General features: G+C 36.2%; 1 protein-coding gene and 2 long non-coding RNA genes across 4 annotated transcripts in view; 2 read left to right on the forward strand and 1 right to left on the reverse strand.

Moving 5' to 3' along the window:
- Positions 1-3,757, reverse strand: part of LOC118600027 — an 8,425-nt gene extending 4,668 nt beyond the window's left edge. The window contains exons 1-2 of one of the 2 annotated variants that reach the window (XR_004949594.1): positions 3,513-3,757; positions 2,766-2,876 (exon numbers count right to left, since the gene is read on the reverse strand). This is a non-coding gene — a long non-coding RNA (uncharacterized LOC118600027). Of the gene's footprint in view, positions 1-2,765; positions 3,451-3,512 lie in introns of those variants that run through there. The other variant, XR_004949593.1, reaches the window with a different exon arrangement.
- A 7,077-nt stretch (positions 3,758-10,834) lies between these two features.
- On the forward strand, positions 10,835-11,297 carry LOC118600028. Its single transcript, XR_004949595.1, has 3 exons — positions 10,835-10,899; positions 10,997-11,032; positions 11,157-11,297. It is a non-coding gene; the product is annotated as an uncharacterized LOC118600028 (long non-coding RNA).
- A 2,011-nt stretch (positions 11,298-13,308) lies between these two features.
- Positions 13,309-15,003, forward strand: LOC112156287 (leukocyte immunoglobulin-like receptor subfamily B member 1). Its single transcript, XM_024288519.2, has 3 exons — positions 13,309-13,339; positions 14,131-14,394; positions 14,487-15,003. The coding sequence occupies exons 1-3, from the start codon at positions 13,309-13,311 to the stop codon at positions 14,783-14,785; spliced, it is 594 nt and encodes a 197-aa protein (XP_024144287.2). The 3' UTR covers positions 14,786-15,003.
- The last annotated feature ends 1,797 nt before the right edge of the window (positions 15,004-16,800 follow it).

The following is a 16,800-nucleotide window of genomic DNA, read 5'->3' on the forward strand; positions in this document are numbered from 1 at the left end:
AGTGAATGAGGTAAGATCTTTAGAAGAACACTCCATGATCATTATTTCAGAATAAGATCTGCTAAAGAAGATGCTTTTGCTAAGAAAATACATTTTATGTAGTTAAAAAAATCTGTTTATTTTATTAATGCATGAACTATACATTTCTTAAAAGATTTTCTTGATAGTTTATTTTCATTTTTTATTTATTTTTTGTAGCTTTGAAAAACATTTTTTCAGAAAATTACACAAATGTTAAATTCAGCGAACTGCATGAAGCCTAACGTTCCTAATGTTTGTATTTATGATTGTGTTTGTGTTTCTTGGATCATAAAAATGTATTTTATTCTTCAAAAAGTTTTTGTACAGTATACTGTAAAATACTTCACAGTATTCTATGCTTTTTTTATTTTATGCTATTTTATGTGTTAAATGTACATAGTCTAAAACATGATACATGCAGCTTTGCAGCGTCTGTCTGTGTTTCATTTAAGGATCAACTGTTTAGCATCACAAAAACAGTAATTGTGACTCACAAAAACTGCTTTACAATCAGCATGAAACTTCATCTTTTAAAAATAAAGTCAAAATTTTGGTGAATTTGGTGAGATTTTCTATTTAAGTATCAAAAAGGGCAGATTGTGTGTTGTTGAAATTATTCTTGGTGATGAAAGTTCTCACCTTGACTGAGGATGATCACATAGAATATTTTATGTGCTCTCTTATATGGTCCAGATGACCCCACCCTTACAATGAGGTGTTAGCCCTTCCATGACAAAGGTGGACAAGACTTCATATCTGTCATTGGACACCAGTAAATATCCACAATCATTGAAAAAAAAGTTCAGCGCACTGTCTCGTGTGGTCCAGATGACCCCACTTTTAATGTAAACAATCCCAGGAGAGGAGAAGAGTTAGTTCCCTTTTTAACGAATGCTTTAAATAGATAAAACTGTATATTACTATTATTATTTTTTAATCTTTCTGGTTCTTTTAGTGTATAAAGTAAGAAGACGTGAGCGGTGTTCAAGCGTTTGACCATTTGTCATCCAGCCGTCAGCGCCACCGTGTGGTCAAATCACTGAAGTGTCTTCTTGTTCTTACATTGTTACAATGTTTTTGTGTTTTTATTTGCATTAAACTGTTTTTTAGTGCATGTTTGTTGTCTTAATTTTGTAGGACGTTGAGATGTTTTGACCTCTGTACAGTTAAATAGAGAGAAAATGCAGAGAAATCCAGAGGCTGATGGGTAATTCCATCATATTCATGTATTAACTGGATGATAATCCCAAGAGACCGAGTTTAAAACTTTAATAAAATAACTTGAACAAAATTATTAACAAACAAAAAAACATGTCCCATCACTGCCAGCAAACATTTGATGTCCTCTCCGTGCCCCTCCCGCCAATTTTAACCGCACCATAGACATGTAGGGCCGTTGGTGGGAGGGGGATGGGGCGTCTCTGCGAGCAATCAGGAGATGTCCGGTCAATGCCCTACTCATCAATTTTAACTGCACACTTTAGTACACACACCTCTAACACCAAAAATATACACTCTAACAAGCAAACACGAATACATCACACAAGGAAGGTGGACCTTCGACCTTCTGTCCCCTACCCCATCCCTGGCTGGGGGGAGTGGGAACCCTCGGCCTGGTGGTCTAGTCTCTTAGGTGCTGGTCTCCTGGGCCCAGCGGTCTCCTTTCGACGCCATGAGAGGGATCCCCGAGATTTAAGATCTAGAGCAGGGGATCCAACTACATCGAAGATGCGGGGTGTCCAGGTCTCGGGGGTTTGGGTTCTGGTCCTTGCACTTGAGAACTGGGCCTCTCCAAAAACTCCACCGGTGGGTGTGTCTGGTCGGGTCTTGTTTACATCTCTCCTCCGGGACCCCCGATTCTCTTGGATGCCCCTCTCCTGGGCGGGGGTTGCCGGTCCCTGCCTTGCTCGCCCTGGACCTTTCGTGGCGGGGGCGGGCGGTTGTCTGGAATATGGGAGCGAGTGGGTGGTGGTGGGCTGCTCTGCTGGGGTTGGAGAGCTCTTCTGGCTGGGCTGGGGCCGGAACTCTCAGTGTTCCCGTGCCTTCCTGCTCTCGGGTGTGGGGGGCCTCTGCGGTGGTCCCGGATGCCCTGGTCTGGGTGTTTGGCGGGATAGCTTGGCGGGCAAATTCTCTCTGCAGCCCCATGGCGGGTGCTGCAGGGTCCGGGCTGCTGCTGCTGCCCCAGTGGGGGGTCTCGGCGTGGGGATGGCCTGATGGTTCTCCCCCTGTGTAAATTCCATCATCATCCACATTTGCACATCATAAACACTCACCTTCGCACTAATAGTTTGTGTGACAGAATGAAAGACTTTATTTGTGTCGGTTTGTATGATTAAATGTGTGAGCTACAGTGGAAGTTGTATTGTGTACATCTTGACCAGTTTAAATGTGGAGACTATTTTGGTCAACAGGTATGTGTGTAACTACAGTGTGTGTGTGTAGACAGGCCCCGCCCATTCCAGTTTACTATTCAGACCTGGTTGTTTTACGATTCTGCTGCCATCTTCTTTTTTTCTCTAAACCCCTCTCTATATGGATATGTATCTATTACCATTTTTATTTTTATTTATTTTCTAATCAAATCATGCTTAAGTTTTATCTATCTATGTATAGATCTTTATCTTTTTTTGTTTTATGTTCTTTTAGTATTTTGTTTGATTGCTTGAAACAAATCATATCAAAAATCTTACATATCAAATTTCATGAACTGAAATCTCATCCAAGTGTTTTTGGAACAGACATACTCAGCGTGGGAAGGTGAGGAGTTGATCAACCTGAAGGTGAGGGTTTCCTAGATGGTGAGTTAACAGCTTTCTGGAACAGGAACCTGGTGTGGCAGGATGACTCTGATCTCTCTGTTCAGAGAAAACACAGGAAAATGATGGAGTTTATATCTGTTTATCTTTCATTTTGTGTTTTTTATATCAAAAGGATCAATCATTTCAAACAATTACCTCAAATTCCCACATATTCCACAGTTTAATGTATTTTTATCAGAAAATTGTGATCAAGAACTTGAACAGAAGTCCAACAATCTCATGTCTGGCAGCTCAGTGAGTTTTGGGGTGGGTCCGTTTGTAAGAACAAAGAAAAGAACACACTAGAACAGCTTCACTGTAAAATGTAGGGTTTGTCTCTGTCTCATCCCTGGAGGGAGCTAAGCGCCCTCTAGTGGTGTCTTTAGTTTTTAGTGCATCAGTAGGAGAACAGAAATCTAAACACACTTTATATTACAATCAAACTACGATTAATGACACACATTCTAAGACTCATTTAATATTTTTTACATTTTTAAGGATTTTAAAGTTTTTTCTCCAAACTTTTATAAAGAGAACAAGATTTCAAATATTTAATTTACTGTCATGAACATTTTATTAATATTTGGAGAATTTAGTTCTATTTAGCAGCAAATAATTACACACAAACATGAAAGTATATGTTAAATACAAACATAAAATACATGTATACAAATTTACAATTGACTGCATTACCTGTCTTTTGTAGGTGGTTGCCTCTGGCGCCATCTGCTGGGGAGTGCAGGACAAGCAAGCCAGCAGGCGTTCAGTTTTGTCCTCATTGATGGAGTTTGTCTCTCTCCAGTCCAGAGATCGACCGACAGGTAGAGATGTCCATCTTGATACCTCCTTCTATGTCTTTTAACCAGAAATGTCGCTCAGTAGTGATTTGAGTAGACTCCAAATCACGTGACCGATGGAAACAAGACCTCAATACGTCACACCACTAGTCAAAAACATTGACAGTCTGACACAAAACACTGGAACCACAATTCATAATAAAAGTAAAATGTGCAAATGCTGAAAATAAATAAAACTTTACCTTAAAGTGTGGCATTTACATTACTGAGTGTTTTTAGGTTTAAGGAGCTGATCTGGTTTCTTGTGTTAGTAATGATCTTCACTGTTTTGGAGAAGATTATCAGGAGTCTGGTTGTGGATCCGGTTTTATATGGAATTATTTTCCTGCAGACTCTATAGTATTTGTTTTAATCAATAAAAGTCAAATGGTTTCATATTTTGTTTCTTTTCCCACTACTGTCACTCATTTTCGTTCTTGCAAACAGAGATAGATCGATAGATAGATAAAAAAAATGGATGCATTTGGGGTACTCCTGACCAGGTCACCAGTCTGTTGCAGAACCTCACACATTCACGTGCACACCTAGGGAGAATTTACAAACAAAAATCAACGTATAAAGCATTTTTTCTGACTGTAGGAAGAAACTGGAGTGTCTGGAGAAAACCCACATCTGCACTAAGAGAACACACAAACTTCACACAGAAAAGTTCCACTCAGGGTTTGAACCAGAGCGTTCTTTCTGTGAGGTGAGAGCACTAACCACTACACCACAGTGCAGCCCCCAGTTTCAAAAAAACATGTGTCCACAAGCTACTCGCTCATCATCCATGTTTTCCATGATGTGGTTAACGTGAAGTTGTTCGGCGGTCGGTCTGCAGCCGGGGCGCCAAGGCGTTAAAGCAGTAAATGTGACAGGCGTCAGAAGAGACGTGAATTTGACGCCTCGGCAGCGTTCTGTGTGAATGCACCACTATGCAGTCAAGACATTTTCCACTGAAAAACACGTTTTAATCGACTGAACTTCTGTTATATGATGAACATTTATTAAACTCAGGACATGAGAGTCTGCTGTGGACAGATATGGAAGTGTGAGAAACTAGTGCTGCTGTCAAAGCTGCTGCAACTCTCCTTAACATGTGTGAAAAGGAAGGAAACGTCCAGAACTCTGAACCAGAATCTAAAATTAAAGAATGTTTGTTTGAACTTCTGTTTTTCAGAACAGCAGATCTTCTGTGCAGCAGCAGAAATGTAGGAGTGGAGCTCCTTTTCATTGATTTGATTCATGAAAGTATAAATGTATTTAAAGTCATTTTACTGGTTTGACATCTGACCAGTTAATGTTTACAGTAAACACCATCAGACTCAGTAAACTGAAGAAGCAATACAATAGTGTTTGTTACCATGGAGACCTAAACTCATGGTTCACACTGCTGTGGTCTGGTTCAGTTTCCTGCTTCTCTCTGATGTGTTGCTGTGAGCTGATCTGTTCATCACACTCTTCCTCTTCTTCATCTCACCATCAACTGCTGCAGTTCATCTTTAAACATAAATGTACATTAATATACATGTTTCTATAGTATAAATATATATAGTATACATGTTTATATAGTATAAATGTGTATTTTTGTATGGTGAACATTAAAATTAGTGACATTTAAAGAAGAACTGAAATGATTATTTTGGTGATTTTTTTCCATTCAGATGTTGAATTAATTTTATTTCATAGAAAAAAAACTTAAAAACATAAACTACTCTTCTGAGAATAATGATTTCTTCCTCTTATTTCGTTCCTCTTCTTTATCTCATCATCAGCTCCTGCAGTTCATCTTCAGTGGTCTTTATCACCAACAGTAAAGTTATTATTTTCTTTAATGATAAATGTTGATTTCTGATCTTTTTGATGGACTTTTATGAGGTGTAAATGTTTTCAGTCTTTAGTTTCTACAGCAGATGAATGAACCAGGCCGCTCGGTGGAGTGACTTAGTGAGTGTGGTTAAAAACACAAATGAATTTCCTCAATGCTGGTCAGAGTTTCTCTGTTTTTAACCAACACTCTGGTTTTAACCTGGTTTCTCTGGAAGAACGGATGATCAAGTTTATTCATTTTCTTCACTTTAATCCTAAAAGTTAGAACTACAATGACTTCCTTTATTGTTTTTTTAAGAAAATAAGCTAAAGAACAGTAATTATTCTTGTGAGAATCATCAGTTTAGCTCAGTTTATTTCCCATTTGCAGAATAAAAACCACATCAGCTAAGAGCTCAGATTCAGAGTCAACATTAAAATAAAACACAAGCCTAAAGATAAACATGGACTCCATAAAACTCCTTATAAATATTGTAAAGCTGTAAATTAATTAACTGAAAAAATACAACTCATGTCTTAAGTTTTTTAATGTACCTTTTTTTTTAAAGTTATCACAGTTCTTCCAATATGTAATTTAGAGCATTAAAAAGATCAGTATTGTTTCCTTGAGGTCAAACGTCTGTGGTGTATCAGGAATCACTGATAATCTAGAAAAGTCTTCTTAAAAATCTGGATTTATAAATGTTCTCTTGGACTGATAGGTCACAGTAACCTGCACACAAAAAGAACCACTGAACTTTTTTTCTTTTTTATTCATAGTTGCATTACCAAACCACACAGTGACAGAGCTGGTGAGAAAACTGTCAATCCTTCACTAATAAAAGACTCAAGAAGGTTCTAGTTTTGAGTGATTTTACTTTTCATGAAAACAGAGAAACAGATTAATCTTTTTAGCTGTGATACTCCTGTTTGCTGCCTTTGGAGAAAGTGGTACCAAAAACTTCAACATATCCACCATTTGCACCTCAGAATCATAAGCAGGAAGGTTATTCTGGCTGCATTTGAGCTTCACCACACATTGACAGTTTTTCTCTGTCATTTCCTGTATTTAAACCTGTGACCTCACACAGACCAGAACTGAGCCACTAAATGCAGAAGTTTCTGCCTAAACAACATCGTATGCTTTTGGTTCCTGGAGCTCATTTTAGTTTTTGAAGATGAAGAACGAACATTTCTGCTGTTTGATGAGACGAGGAGGATGAAGAATTCCCAGAACTGATCACAATAACAGAGTGAGTATGACATGGTTATTAGTATCTGTAAATGCTTATTTTACTGTAGATTTGACATTTTTATTTCCTCAAACTATAATAATTATTTATCTTTAAAATACAAGATGAAACATTTTAACTGGCGTCATATTTTATGTTTGGTTTTCATAAATTAAATATCAGGAAGATCACAAACATGTTTGATCTTTTCTTGAAGCATTTTAGTGAGAAAGTGTTCACCAACAGCAGATTTAACCTAAATTGAGCCAGAACTAATATTTATCATCAAAGTTTTTAATATTTTTTTTGCAAAAATGTTAGACAGGATTTTAAATCCAATGAGTTTTATTGTTTGAGGGAGACAAAGAAAAGAAAAACCTCTATTTATAAAAGCAAAAATGAATACCCAGAATGAAAATTATTTTTTTTTGCTTTTGACTTTTAGCATAAATGAATGAAGTCATGAACTGATGGTTTAACAGCGAGTGAAGACTCTGAATGAGGAAGAACAGTTTACTGTAATTGTCTTTGATAGTTACTGTCTTGTCGCTGAGCAGGATCTTGATGTCAGAGAGAGAGTTTGGTCCAGTGGATCTTTGGAGAACTACAGTTAGAAAACCGTAGGATTACTGTCATAAACATAGAATTATAGTCACTAGAGCTGCTTCCTACATTGTTTAATCTGATAAGAAAAAGCAGCTGATATTTGGTTATTTTATTTTCAAAAAAACAAACAAATGACAATAAAAACTAAAGAGAAAGAAAAATTACACTCATCAGAATACTCTTACATAAGATAAAGTGACAGTAATAAAAACACTTATTATATGCCTTTTTATCAAAATTTTAGGAGTTGCTTTACTATTTTCATAGTTTTTGCACTGTGCTCTGCTCAGTCTACCAGTTCCCTTTCTTTGAAATACAGCGATTCGTGTGGCAGAGGCGGACAGTTTCAATGTTAGGTCAATGGGACAGAAGCAAATTGAGTCGATCTGAAGTCTCACAATGTGATTTAAGTGACAGGGCAGCACAGCAGTCTGGCAGCAGTGCAATTTAAGCGGCGCTAACAGAGTTCAAATATGTCAATTTTGGCAGGTTGCCACGATGCATCGTCCAATCAGGAACTCCGCTTTTGGCACGTGATGTTTCCAGTAACTCGATTAGCGGGTATAATACTAATCCAATGCGAGCGTTTGTTTTTTGAACTTCCATCTATTTCATTTACCCGCTGGGCCTATGTGGTTGCCAGAGCTCATCCCACCTACTGTTGGGTGAAGGAAGGATACACTCTGGATAGATCGCCAGCCTAATCCACCCTGTGCCAGCTCTTTGGCTGCAGCCAGCCTCGTGGGAGCCAGTGGTGTGCGGACAACTCCCGCTCAGGACTCCTGAACTTTGTGATATTTTTCTTATTTTCATCAAGGCAATAGAAAGTTTATGCGAGACATTGATCCTCCACACTCAGTCGAAGAGTCACAGAAACACCGTGGAAGCAGCTGTCATACAAAAGACATTCCCTGGAGTGAGATAGAAGCTCCCAATACCGGGAAAATCTTTGAATGACCACATAAACCCAGACATGTAGACGTGTAACCAATGTTTTTGAAGAACTCTTCACAATAAATAAATCTTATTTCTCAACATCATCTGTGTCTTCCATACATTCCAAGTGAGATGTCCACAGATGCTGCTCCATGTAGCGATCACTCTAAAAACATTAGCCACACCGTAAGCTCCAGCAGGCGGCAAGTAGTGAATTTGATGACCGCGTGAATCACGTTCATTGTGAATGTATGATTAGAGGCTCAGTGTGACCCTTAATCCTTGTGCTATCTTATGGGGCCCAAATGACCCAATCCTTACATTGACGTGTTCTCCATCCCATGATAAATGTGGATGAAGGTGACAGGATTTCATGTCTGTCATGAACACCAGTGAAAATCAAAAATCCTTGAAAAAAAGTAGTTCAGAGCTCTGTCTTGTGGGGTCCAGATGACCCCACTTTTAATGTAAACATGTTTAGGATAGCACAGGGGTTAACATGAAAGGTCAATTTTCCAGGTTCACCACAAGAGGTCAGAACACACAACAAACACTTTCAGCTAGAGTCACTTTTTAGAGTCTGGTGAACAAAACGTGTCTGCTTGCTTCAAGGAGAGGACAGAGTCTGCAGCAGAATGTTGAAAATGATGGAGGTCAAATCAGGGTAAAGTGACAGAAAACGCAGATTGTAAATTTTTATAAATAAATACAAACTTGAAAATTTGGAGAAAACTGTTTCAAACTAGAAAATAAATATTGTAAACTTGAAAGAAGTATTGAAATTTGGATTAACTTCTTTTTTTAATCTTAATATATTTGAAACTTAAATAAAAAACAGTTTATCTGTTTAAAAGAGCTTATCTGTAACAACTTCTGTTTTGTATTTTCAACTTTTGTTTTTGTTTCTCTTATTCTTCACTTTTAGTCCTCAATTTACAGTTTTAATTTAAAAACTAATAATAATTTAATATGGATGTGCATGTTGTTTCTTCTGCTCCAAGTAGTCGAGGCGTTTCTTCAATCACAGACTGAATGGTGATGGTTAATGGTTTCATCTTGCTGTGAAACTCAGTCAAAAATGCAGACGACGTCAGGATTTATTGAAATGATGAGAACATTGTATTTTGTTTCATTCTCACTGGCTGTGAATGTTTCTTTTCTGTTTGAAACATCTTCAATCTCTGTATCAAAAATCCTCTTTGCTTTCATGTGGATCATGTTCCTGGAGACTCCTTTTTGTCTTTTGTCGTGGGAGCCTTCAGGAAGAGTTTTCCTAAAACCTCAGTAATCCATATTCAAACCAGTTCCTCTAATTCGTCGCTCTTCTTTGCACTTTCACCAGGAAATTACCTGCTTAGCTAAGTTTTCTGCAGCCGTCTTTCCAATATCACCTGTCTGCTTGTGCCATTCTCACATAAGTTCTGGATCCACCTTAAATGTGGTGCAGATTCCTCACCAGAATGTTCTTTGGTGCATGCCACCACACAAAGTTTAAACACTAAATCGAGTGAGTGTTTCTTGGTCATCGCTGTACTGAATCACAACACATACAGCTCAGACAGGCGGCCTCTGCATGACTGTGTACGAGCTGATGGAGCTCATGAAGCTCGTCTAGCTGATCACTGCTAGCTTTGCACAGAAAGTGGGTGTCTGTGTTAGCCTGGGGGCGGTGTTGGCAGTACAGTCTCTTGCTATGAGGGGTGGTTCTCACTTTGTGACATCAGCTCTTGAGAACACGTGGGTTGGGAGGGGCTGGTGCTCAGAGCGCAGGTTTTTAGAGGATTACTCAGAAATGCAGGAATGGATCAAAACACCACTTTGGGTTGTTTAGTGAGGAATGAACTTTATAATACACTTAAAAGCTCAAAAAGTCGATTTTTCATGGAATGGCCCCTTTAGGTCAAATCTTAGAACTCATCTGAGTTGAACAGTTTTACTTTAGAACTGTAAGTCTCTCATCAATTTGATCCTTATCTCATTTCTTCTTCAAATTTCAAATTGATTTGATTACTTTAAGTTGATGCTTTTTATTTTCTGTGTAGTGTTCTTGAGACTTCTGAAAAATGTTTTTTTTTTGTCTTTAATTTAATTTCTTTGTGAGTTCTTGTAATGTGTTGTAGTTTTTACAGATTTGAGGGGATTTGGGTTCTGAGGTGTGAACTGGAATAACTTCTACAAAGTGATGAGCTGAAAGAGCTTTTATTGTGAAAGGTCACTTTGTATTTCACACAATGAAGAATTCCATTTCCTGTGGAGTCACTGTGACCTAAAAAGGATCAAATGTGATTATCTGTCTGTATTTGCTCTTTAATTAATCAATTAAAAACATGTTGATTTTTTTTCCTTTTAAGTGAACAAAGAAAAACATTTTCATCAATTACAGATTTATTGATTTTTAGAAAGTTCACTGATCTGTTTCTGCACTGCCAAGAGATAGTTTTGTTAGTTGTGCTAACTTCCCAACAAAGGAAAGACAAAAGAAAAAATATAAAAGGAAATGTATATTTATTATAAGAAGAAAATATAAATACATAATTTACTACTCACTTCCTGTTTTCTATGAAGCTCATTTTCTTCTTTTCTATTTTTCCATCAGGATATTCTTGTACAAACTAAGAGTGAGGATGGAACTGAAACTGTTCTTTGAGATGCTGTTAATCTGTGAGTAGAATTATGGAAACTTTTGTGTCAGTTATTCAAACAGAAAAATGTCAGCCTGATAAAGTAAAGTTTGTCTGTTTGTCTTTCTGTGACATAGTGCTCATTACATTCACCCAAAGTGGACAAACTCGAGGTACTTCAATCTGTACATTCAAGTTTTTTATGTTTCATTTTCATAACACCAATTCTTTTTCAATTTATAGTTTGATAGTTTTTTTAGCCAGCAGAAAGAGTTTTTGTGTTTGTGTTTGTTCTAGATGCTGTGTTGACTGTTGAACCCAAATGGTCAACTTTTTATACTGGAGAATCTTTAACTTTCTATTGTGACATGAATGAAGGAAGAACTGATGACTGGAGATACACATTAAACAGAAGTGATTGGACACCTAAATCAAACGCTACACAAGATGATTTCACATTGAATCCTCTGGAGAAACAACACAGTGGTGTTTATCAGTGCTGTGGTTGCTGGAAGAATTCAGATTATATTAAGTGCAGCAACAATGTCTCTATACATGTCTCAGGTAATTTCTTTGTGTTTTTGACATTTTTTGTGATGTTTCATATTTAAAAAATGTAATCATACTGAAGAAGCTAATCCATCTGTTTAACTATTTATGATTTTATTTTTCCATGCTTAAATGTATACACTATACTTATAGACATCACTGATGCAATAGTAACATAATACATAATAACTGAAATGTGTTTGTTAAACATCAGACAAACCTAAAGCTAAACTGACAGCAGGAACAACAACTGTGTCAGTAGGAGACAGAGTGACACTGATCTGCTCTGTGGAGAAATCTGCTGGTTGGAAATATGAGTGGTTCAGAAGAACCTCATATTTATCTGAAGACAAAATAAATGATGGAGAAAATGGAGAAATCAGAGTCTCACAAGGAGGAATCTACAGCTGCAGAGGATTTAGAGGAGAACCAGCCTTCTACTCTGAAACAAGTGATGAAGTCATCATTCAACTAACCTGTGAGTGATTTAAATTTTGTTCTATAAATTATATTACTTGTCATTAGTCAGATTTTATATTTTCTTGCTAATTTGATGTTTATTTTTCCTTTCTGATGGAAACAGTTCCCAACAAAGTCATTGTGAGACAGAAACCCAGCTGGTCTCAGATGTTCAGAGGAGAGACGATCACTCTGACATGTGAGGTTCAGGGAGGAGAAGGAGTTCAGTGGGAGTATCAATGGAGAACTCCTCAGTCACTGAGATCCTGGAGAATCAGGGCAGAAACAGGCCAGACTATCACAGCTTCCATCAGTGGAGAATACAGCTGTAAGAGCAGATCCACAGATGATTTATATTCTTCAACAAACTGGAGTGAAGCTTTAAGATTATCTGTGTCTGGTAAGAATGTCATTTTTTACTGAATGAAAAAAAATCTCTTTACTTTCACTGCTGTTGAAAAAAATGGCAGTTGGAGCTTGGAGACATTATTAAATTTACTATAAAATCTAAAATACTATTTGCTTAAATAAAATAAAAAAAACTGGCAGGCAAACAATGATATCAGAAACATTTAGTAAAAGAACATTTCACAATATAAAACTGAGTAAAAAAGAAAAAATAATAAAGGTGAATAAACTGTAAAGCAGGGACGGAGTCTTTTGGATCCATATGCAAACGTTTTACTGAAGTATAGCATGGGCAAGACATAATACGTCGTCGAAATACAGGAAAAGGTCAAAATGACAAGGGCGAGGTGGATCAACGAGAAAACGGGCAAAGGTCAAGGGACAGAGAAGATAACTAAGAATAATATTGCTCATGTGGACACTCACTTTATATACAAGAAACATTGAATTCGTTTGGATATTTATTTTAAATAGAAAGATGTTATAAGTTTATTTGTTTTTCATAAAAAACATTAAAATAGGTTACATCCATTTCTATACATGTAACCTCTTAGGACATCACATACATGGACATCACATTCTGGGTTATATTAACAAAGTAGTTCATTCTGCTTCTCTGGGGTTCTGTTTGTACAAAATAAAATATAAATATCAAACAAAAGTTCAGATCTTATGAGGTTAAAGGAAACAAAAAGAGTCAAACATTTTTTGCTATTTTTTTTTTACATTGCGTCATCAGTTTAACGTTTCTCTTGATTTTGCTTTCAAATGTGTTTTGACCATTTAAAAATTTGTTTCTAATGTTTTTAAATCTATTCCAGATAAACCAAAGGCTCAACTGAGTAGAAGTGGAGAAACTCTGACCTGTTCTGTGAATCCATCATCATCTGGTTGGAGATATTATTTTTACAGAGGAGAAAAAAACGATGAACTGCTGACAGTTAAAAACACTGAATTCATTTCAAATGAAAAAATCAGAGTTTCACGGGGAGGAGTTTACAGATGCACAGGAAGAAGAGAATCAGGTTATTACATGGAGATCAGTGACCCAATCATCATTGATGGTGAGTTTTTGTCTTGAGTTTTTGGTTTAAAGTTGATGAACTTTGACTTTTATACACACCATGTTTTGTAACAAATGTGACCTTCAAACTAACCTGTTTTATCCATTTTTCAAAAGGTTTATAGAAAGGATCAAAACATAAAAACAAAAACTTCCAAGACAAAAAAAGTTAGCATAAGAGATAAACATGGATACAAACTTATAACCTGAGAGTTTTTCAAATATCATTTTAAAATGAATTTTGTTAAAAAAAAACAACTCAGATTTTTGTGAGAATCTGTGATTTATAGAAAAAAAAAACGTTACAATGCAGAAAAAAAGAAAAGCACAAGATATATATATATATATATATATATATATATATATATATATATATATATATATATATATATGTATATATATATTTCAAAAGTCTTTTTTTATCCTCCCTGACACATCATGACTACCTACAGCGGTTAAAGCTGGCAGGTTGTAGGAAATTCAGATGCAGTAAGGACTCAACAAGTCCAGGAGGTCAAAAAGTTTAATAACAAAAAAAATCCCCACAAGCACGGGAAAAAGTCAAATAACAAAAACTCAGCCGATAAGAAAAGAAGCCAATAATCCTCCATCTCCATGAGAACCCAGGAGGGATCAGGACAACCAGGAGGAGTCACAGTCAACGTCCACCAAACCAAAACCATAAACACAAGAGGGAATCCATAACAACAGCTATAAAACTTGTTACTGTAGGAATAAAATATGATTGCATTACTCAATGAAAATCTAAAACATCTATTTTTCTTATTCCAGCGGGCAAAGCTAAACTGACAGCAGGAACAACAACTACTGTGTCAGTAGGAGACAGAGTGACACTGATCTGCTCTGTGGAGAAATCTACTGGTTGGAAATATGAGTGGTTCAGAGGAACCTCATATTTATCTGAATACAGAATAAATGGTGGAGAAAATGGAGAAATCAGAGTCTCACAAGGAGGAATCTACAGATGCAGAGGATTTAGAGGAGAACCAGCCATCTACTCTGATACCAGTGATGAAGTCAACATTTACATAACCTGTGAGTGATTCATCTTCTGATTTGTGAATTATTGTTTTCAGATGTTATATTTTCATTTTTGATTTTATGTTTATTTTTATTTTTCACATCAGTTCCCAACAAAGTCATCGTGACACAGAAACCCAGCTGGTCTCAGATGTTCAGAGGAGAGACGATCACTCTGACATGTGAGGTTCAGGGAGGTGAAGGAGTTCAGTGGGAGTATCAATGGAGAACTCCTCAGTCACAGAGATACAGGACTAACAGGAAAGACTGGACTATCACAGCTTCCATCAGTGGAGAATACAGCTGTAAGAGCAGATCCACATATGATTCATATTCTTCAACAAACTGGAGTGAAGCTCTAAAATTATCTGTTTCAGGTAAGAATGTCATTTTTAACCAAATGTAAAATTATTTTTGTTTTCTTTTGCCTTTAACAAAAATGACCATTAGAGCTTGGAGACATTCTACTGTTAACTATGTGAACTATTTTTTAAATAAACAAAAATATAAGTTTAATCAATACCAATAAGGCCAAAAAATTATTCAGTAAAATATAGTTTTGTTACAACATTCAAAAAGCACAACATTATAAAAATTCATTAGAACTTAAAAGAAAATGAAGTTAAACAAAGAAAATATTTTTTACAAGATCTATCATTACTACACAATTTTTACAGGAGAATGCTTTATTTTATAATCAAGAAGAGTTTGTAGGTTTATGTCTTCAAACCAAACAAAGTCATAACAAAACAATAAACTCTCAGCTGTAAACAACAAAACTCTCCTCCATCAACTGTTCATGCATCCTTCACTCCTTTAAAAAAAGAAGAAAGTTTAGATGGAGAAAAAGCTTTTATGTTCAATTTTATCTTCACAAAGTTTTTATCTGAACAAAATCTAAACTGCTGGTTGATCAACAGTTTTTGTCATTGAGACAAAAAAAGGTACAGAAATATTTCTGAAGACTTTAATGGTTTGATGTAAAACATAAAGATCAAGAACACAAACACACAAAAACACACAAGAAACACAACAGTGGATTCAGAAATGAAAAAATAACAATTGACACTTCATAAAACTTCACTTTTGGTGATGGCTCAATAAGGACCTCACCGATGTTAATATACTATAAAGATGAAACTGATTTTATTTTTTTCATCTTTTTAAAAATGGAAACATGTTTTGATATTTTTTCTTTGTTGTTATTAAATGCGTTCAAATAGACGACAGTCGTTCTTTATAAACATGTAAAGTATATTAACATGTTTCTTTAAAATGTTTAAACGTTTCTATGGGTTTTATGACATTAAATTCGTATTTAAAAGCTAGTCTTAATTTTGCATGTAAATGTGTTTATTCTAAAAAAAATTGTTTTTTTGTTGTTTGCAAATCTATTCCAGATAAACCAAAGGCTCGGTTAAGTGGAAATGGAGAAACTCTGACCTGCTCTGTGAATTCATCATCATCTGGTTGGAGTTATGATTTTTACAGAGGAGAGAAATACTATGAACTGCTGACAGTTAAAAACACTGAATTAATTTTAATTGGAGAAATCAGAGTTTCACAGAGAGGAGTTTACAGATGCATAGGAAGAAGAGGATCACCAGTTTATTACACAGAGTTCAGTGATCCAATCATCATTGTTGGTGAGTTTCTTTGTGTTTTCTTGATTCATTATTGAAATAATCAGCATCAAAACTTGGATTGATTTCAATCATTGTGAGATTTCTTAAACAGGATTAACATAATTAAAGAACCAGCTCAGTGACATAGTGGTATAGTGGTATAGTGTCTGCCCTAACACTGGTTCAAATCCATACCAGAGTCTTAACAAAGGAGTTTCAAAAACACTCTGCTTGACACTCAGCATTAAGGGTTGGAGTAAATGGTTAAATCATCAAATGGTTCCAGAGAGCAGCTGTAACTGTTCTCTCAGTGAATGGATCAAATCTGGAGAACAAATTTAATTCATCCAGGTGTGACTTTAACTTTAACCTTTAAGGACTGAACTGTCCTGAAACCTCCTGCAGGGTTTAACTACACTATTAATGTGAAATCAGTGAAGACTTTGTTCACCTCCTCTGTTTGATGCTGTTTTCATGAGTAACAAAGACTTCTGTCATCTCTGTCTGCTGATGATATGGACACTGCTGTCCTACAATGATGGTTCTTCATCACTCAGATTCAGGTTAACCTCTGAGACTTGAAGGACCAGAAGAACTAGCACTCCTGTCTCCAGTTGTAAATGATTGAAATAATCAAGTTCTAAGCCGGTTTACAATAGTGAAACAGAACATGGTTCAGTGGACTTTAGCAAACCTTTGTCAGAGTCACAGAGGAACCTGAAGGTGATAAGAACATGGAAGCTGTTGTATTCCAGAAACTATTCTATACTTTACCATCAGTGGAGCAGATGTACTG

The sequence above is a fragment of the Oryzias melastigma genome, linkage group LG18 (genome assembly GCF_002922805.2).
Source record: "Oryzias melastigma strain HK-1 linkage group LG18, ASM292280v2, whole genome shotgun sequence".
In the NCBI taxonomy this organism is placed as follows: domain Eukaryota; kingdom Metazoa; phylum Chordata; class Actinopteri; order Beloniformes; family Adrianichthyidae; genus Oryzias; species Oryzias melastigma.

Excerpts from the sequence above, each read along its gene's own strand:
- LOC112156287 (XM_024288519.2), top strand. The coding sequence starts at position 13,309 with ATGGAGATCAGTGACCCAATCATCATTGATG. Across the intron at positions 13,340-14,130 it reads TGACCCAATCATCATTGATG|CGGGCAAAGCTAAACTGACA; the intron begins GTGAGTTTTTGT and ends TTCTTATTCCAG. Across the intron at positions 14,395-14,486 it reads AGTCAACATTTACATAACCT|TTCCCAACAAAGTCATCGTG; the intron begins GTGAGTGATTCA and ends TTTTCACATCAG.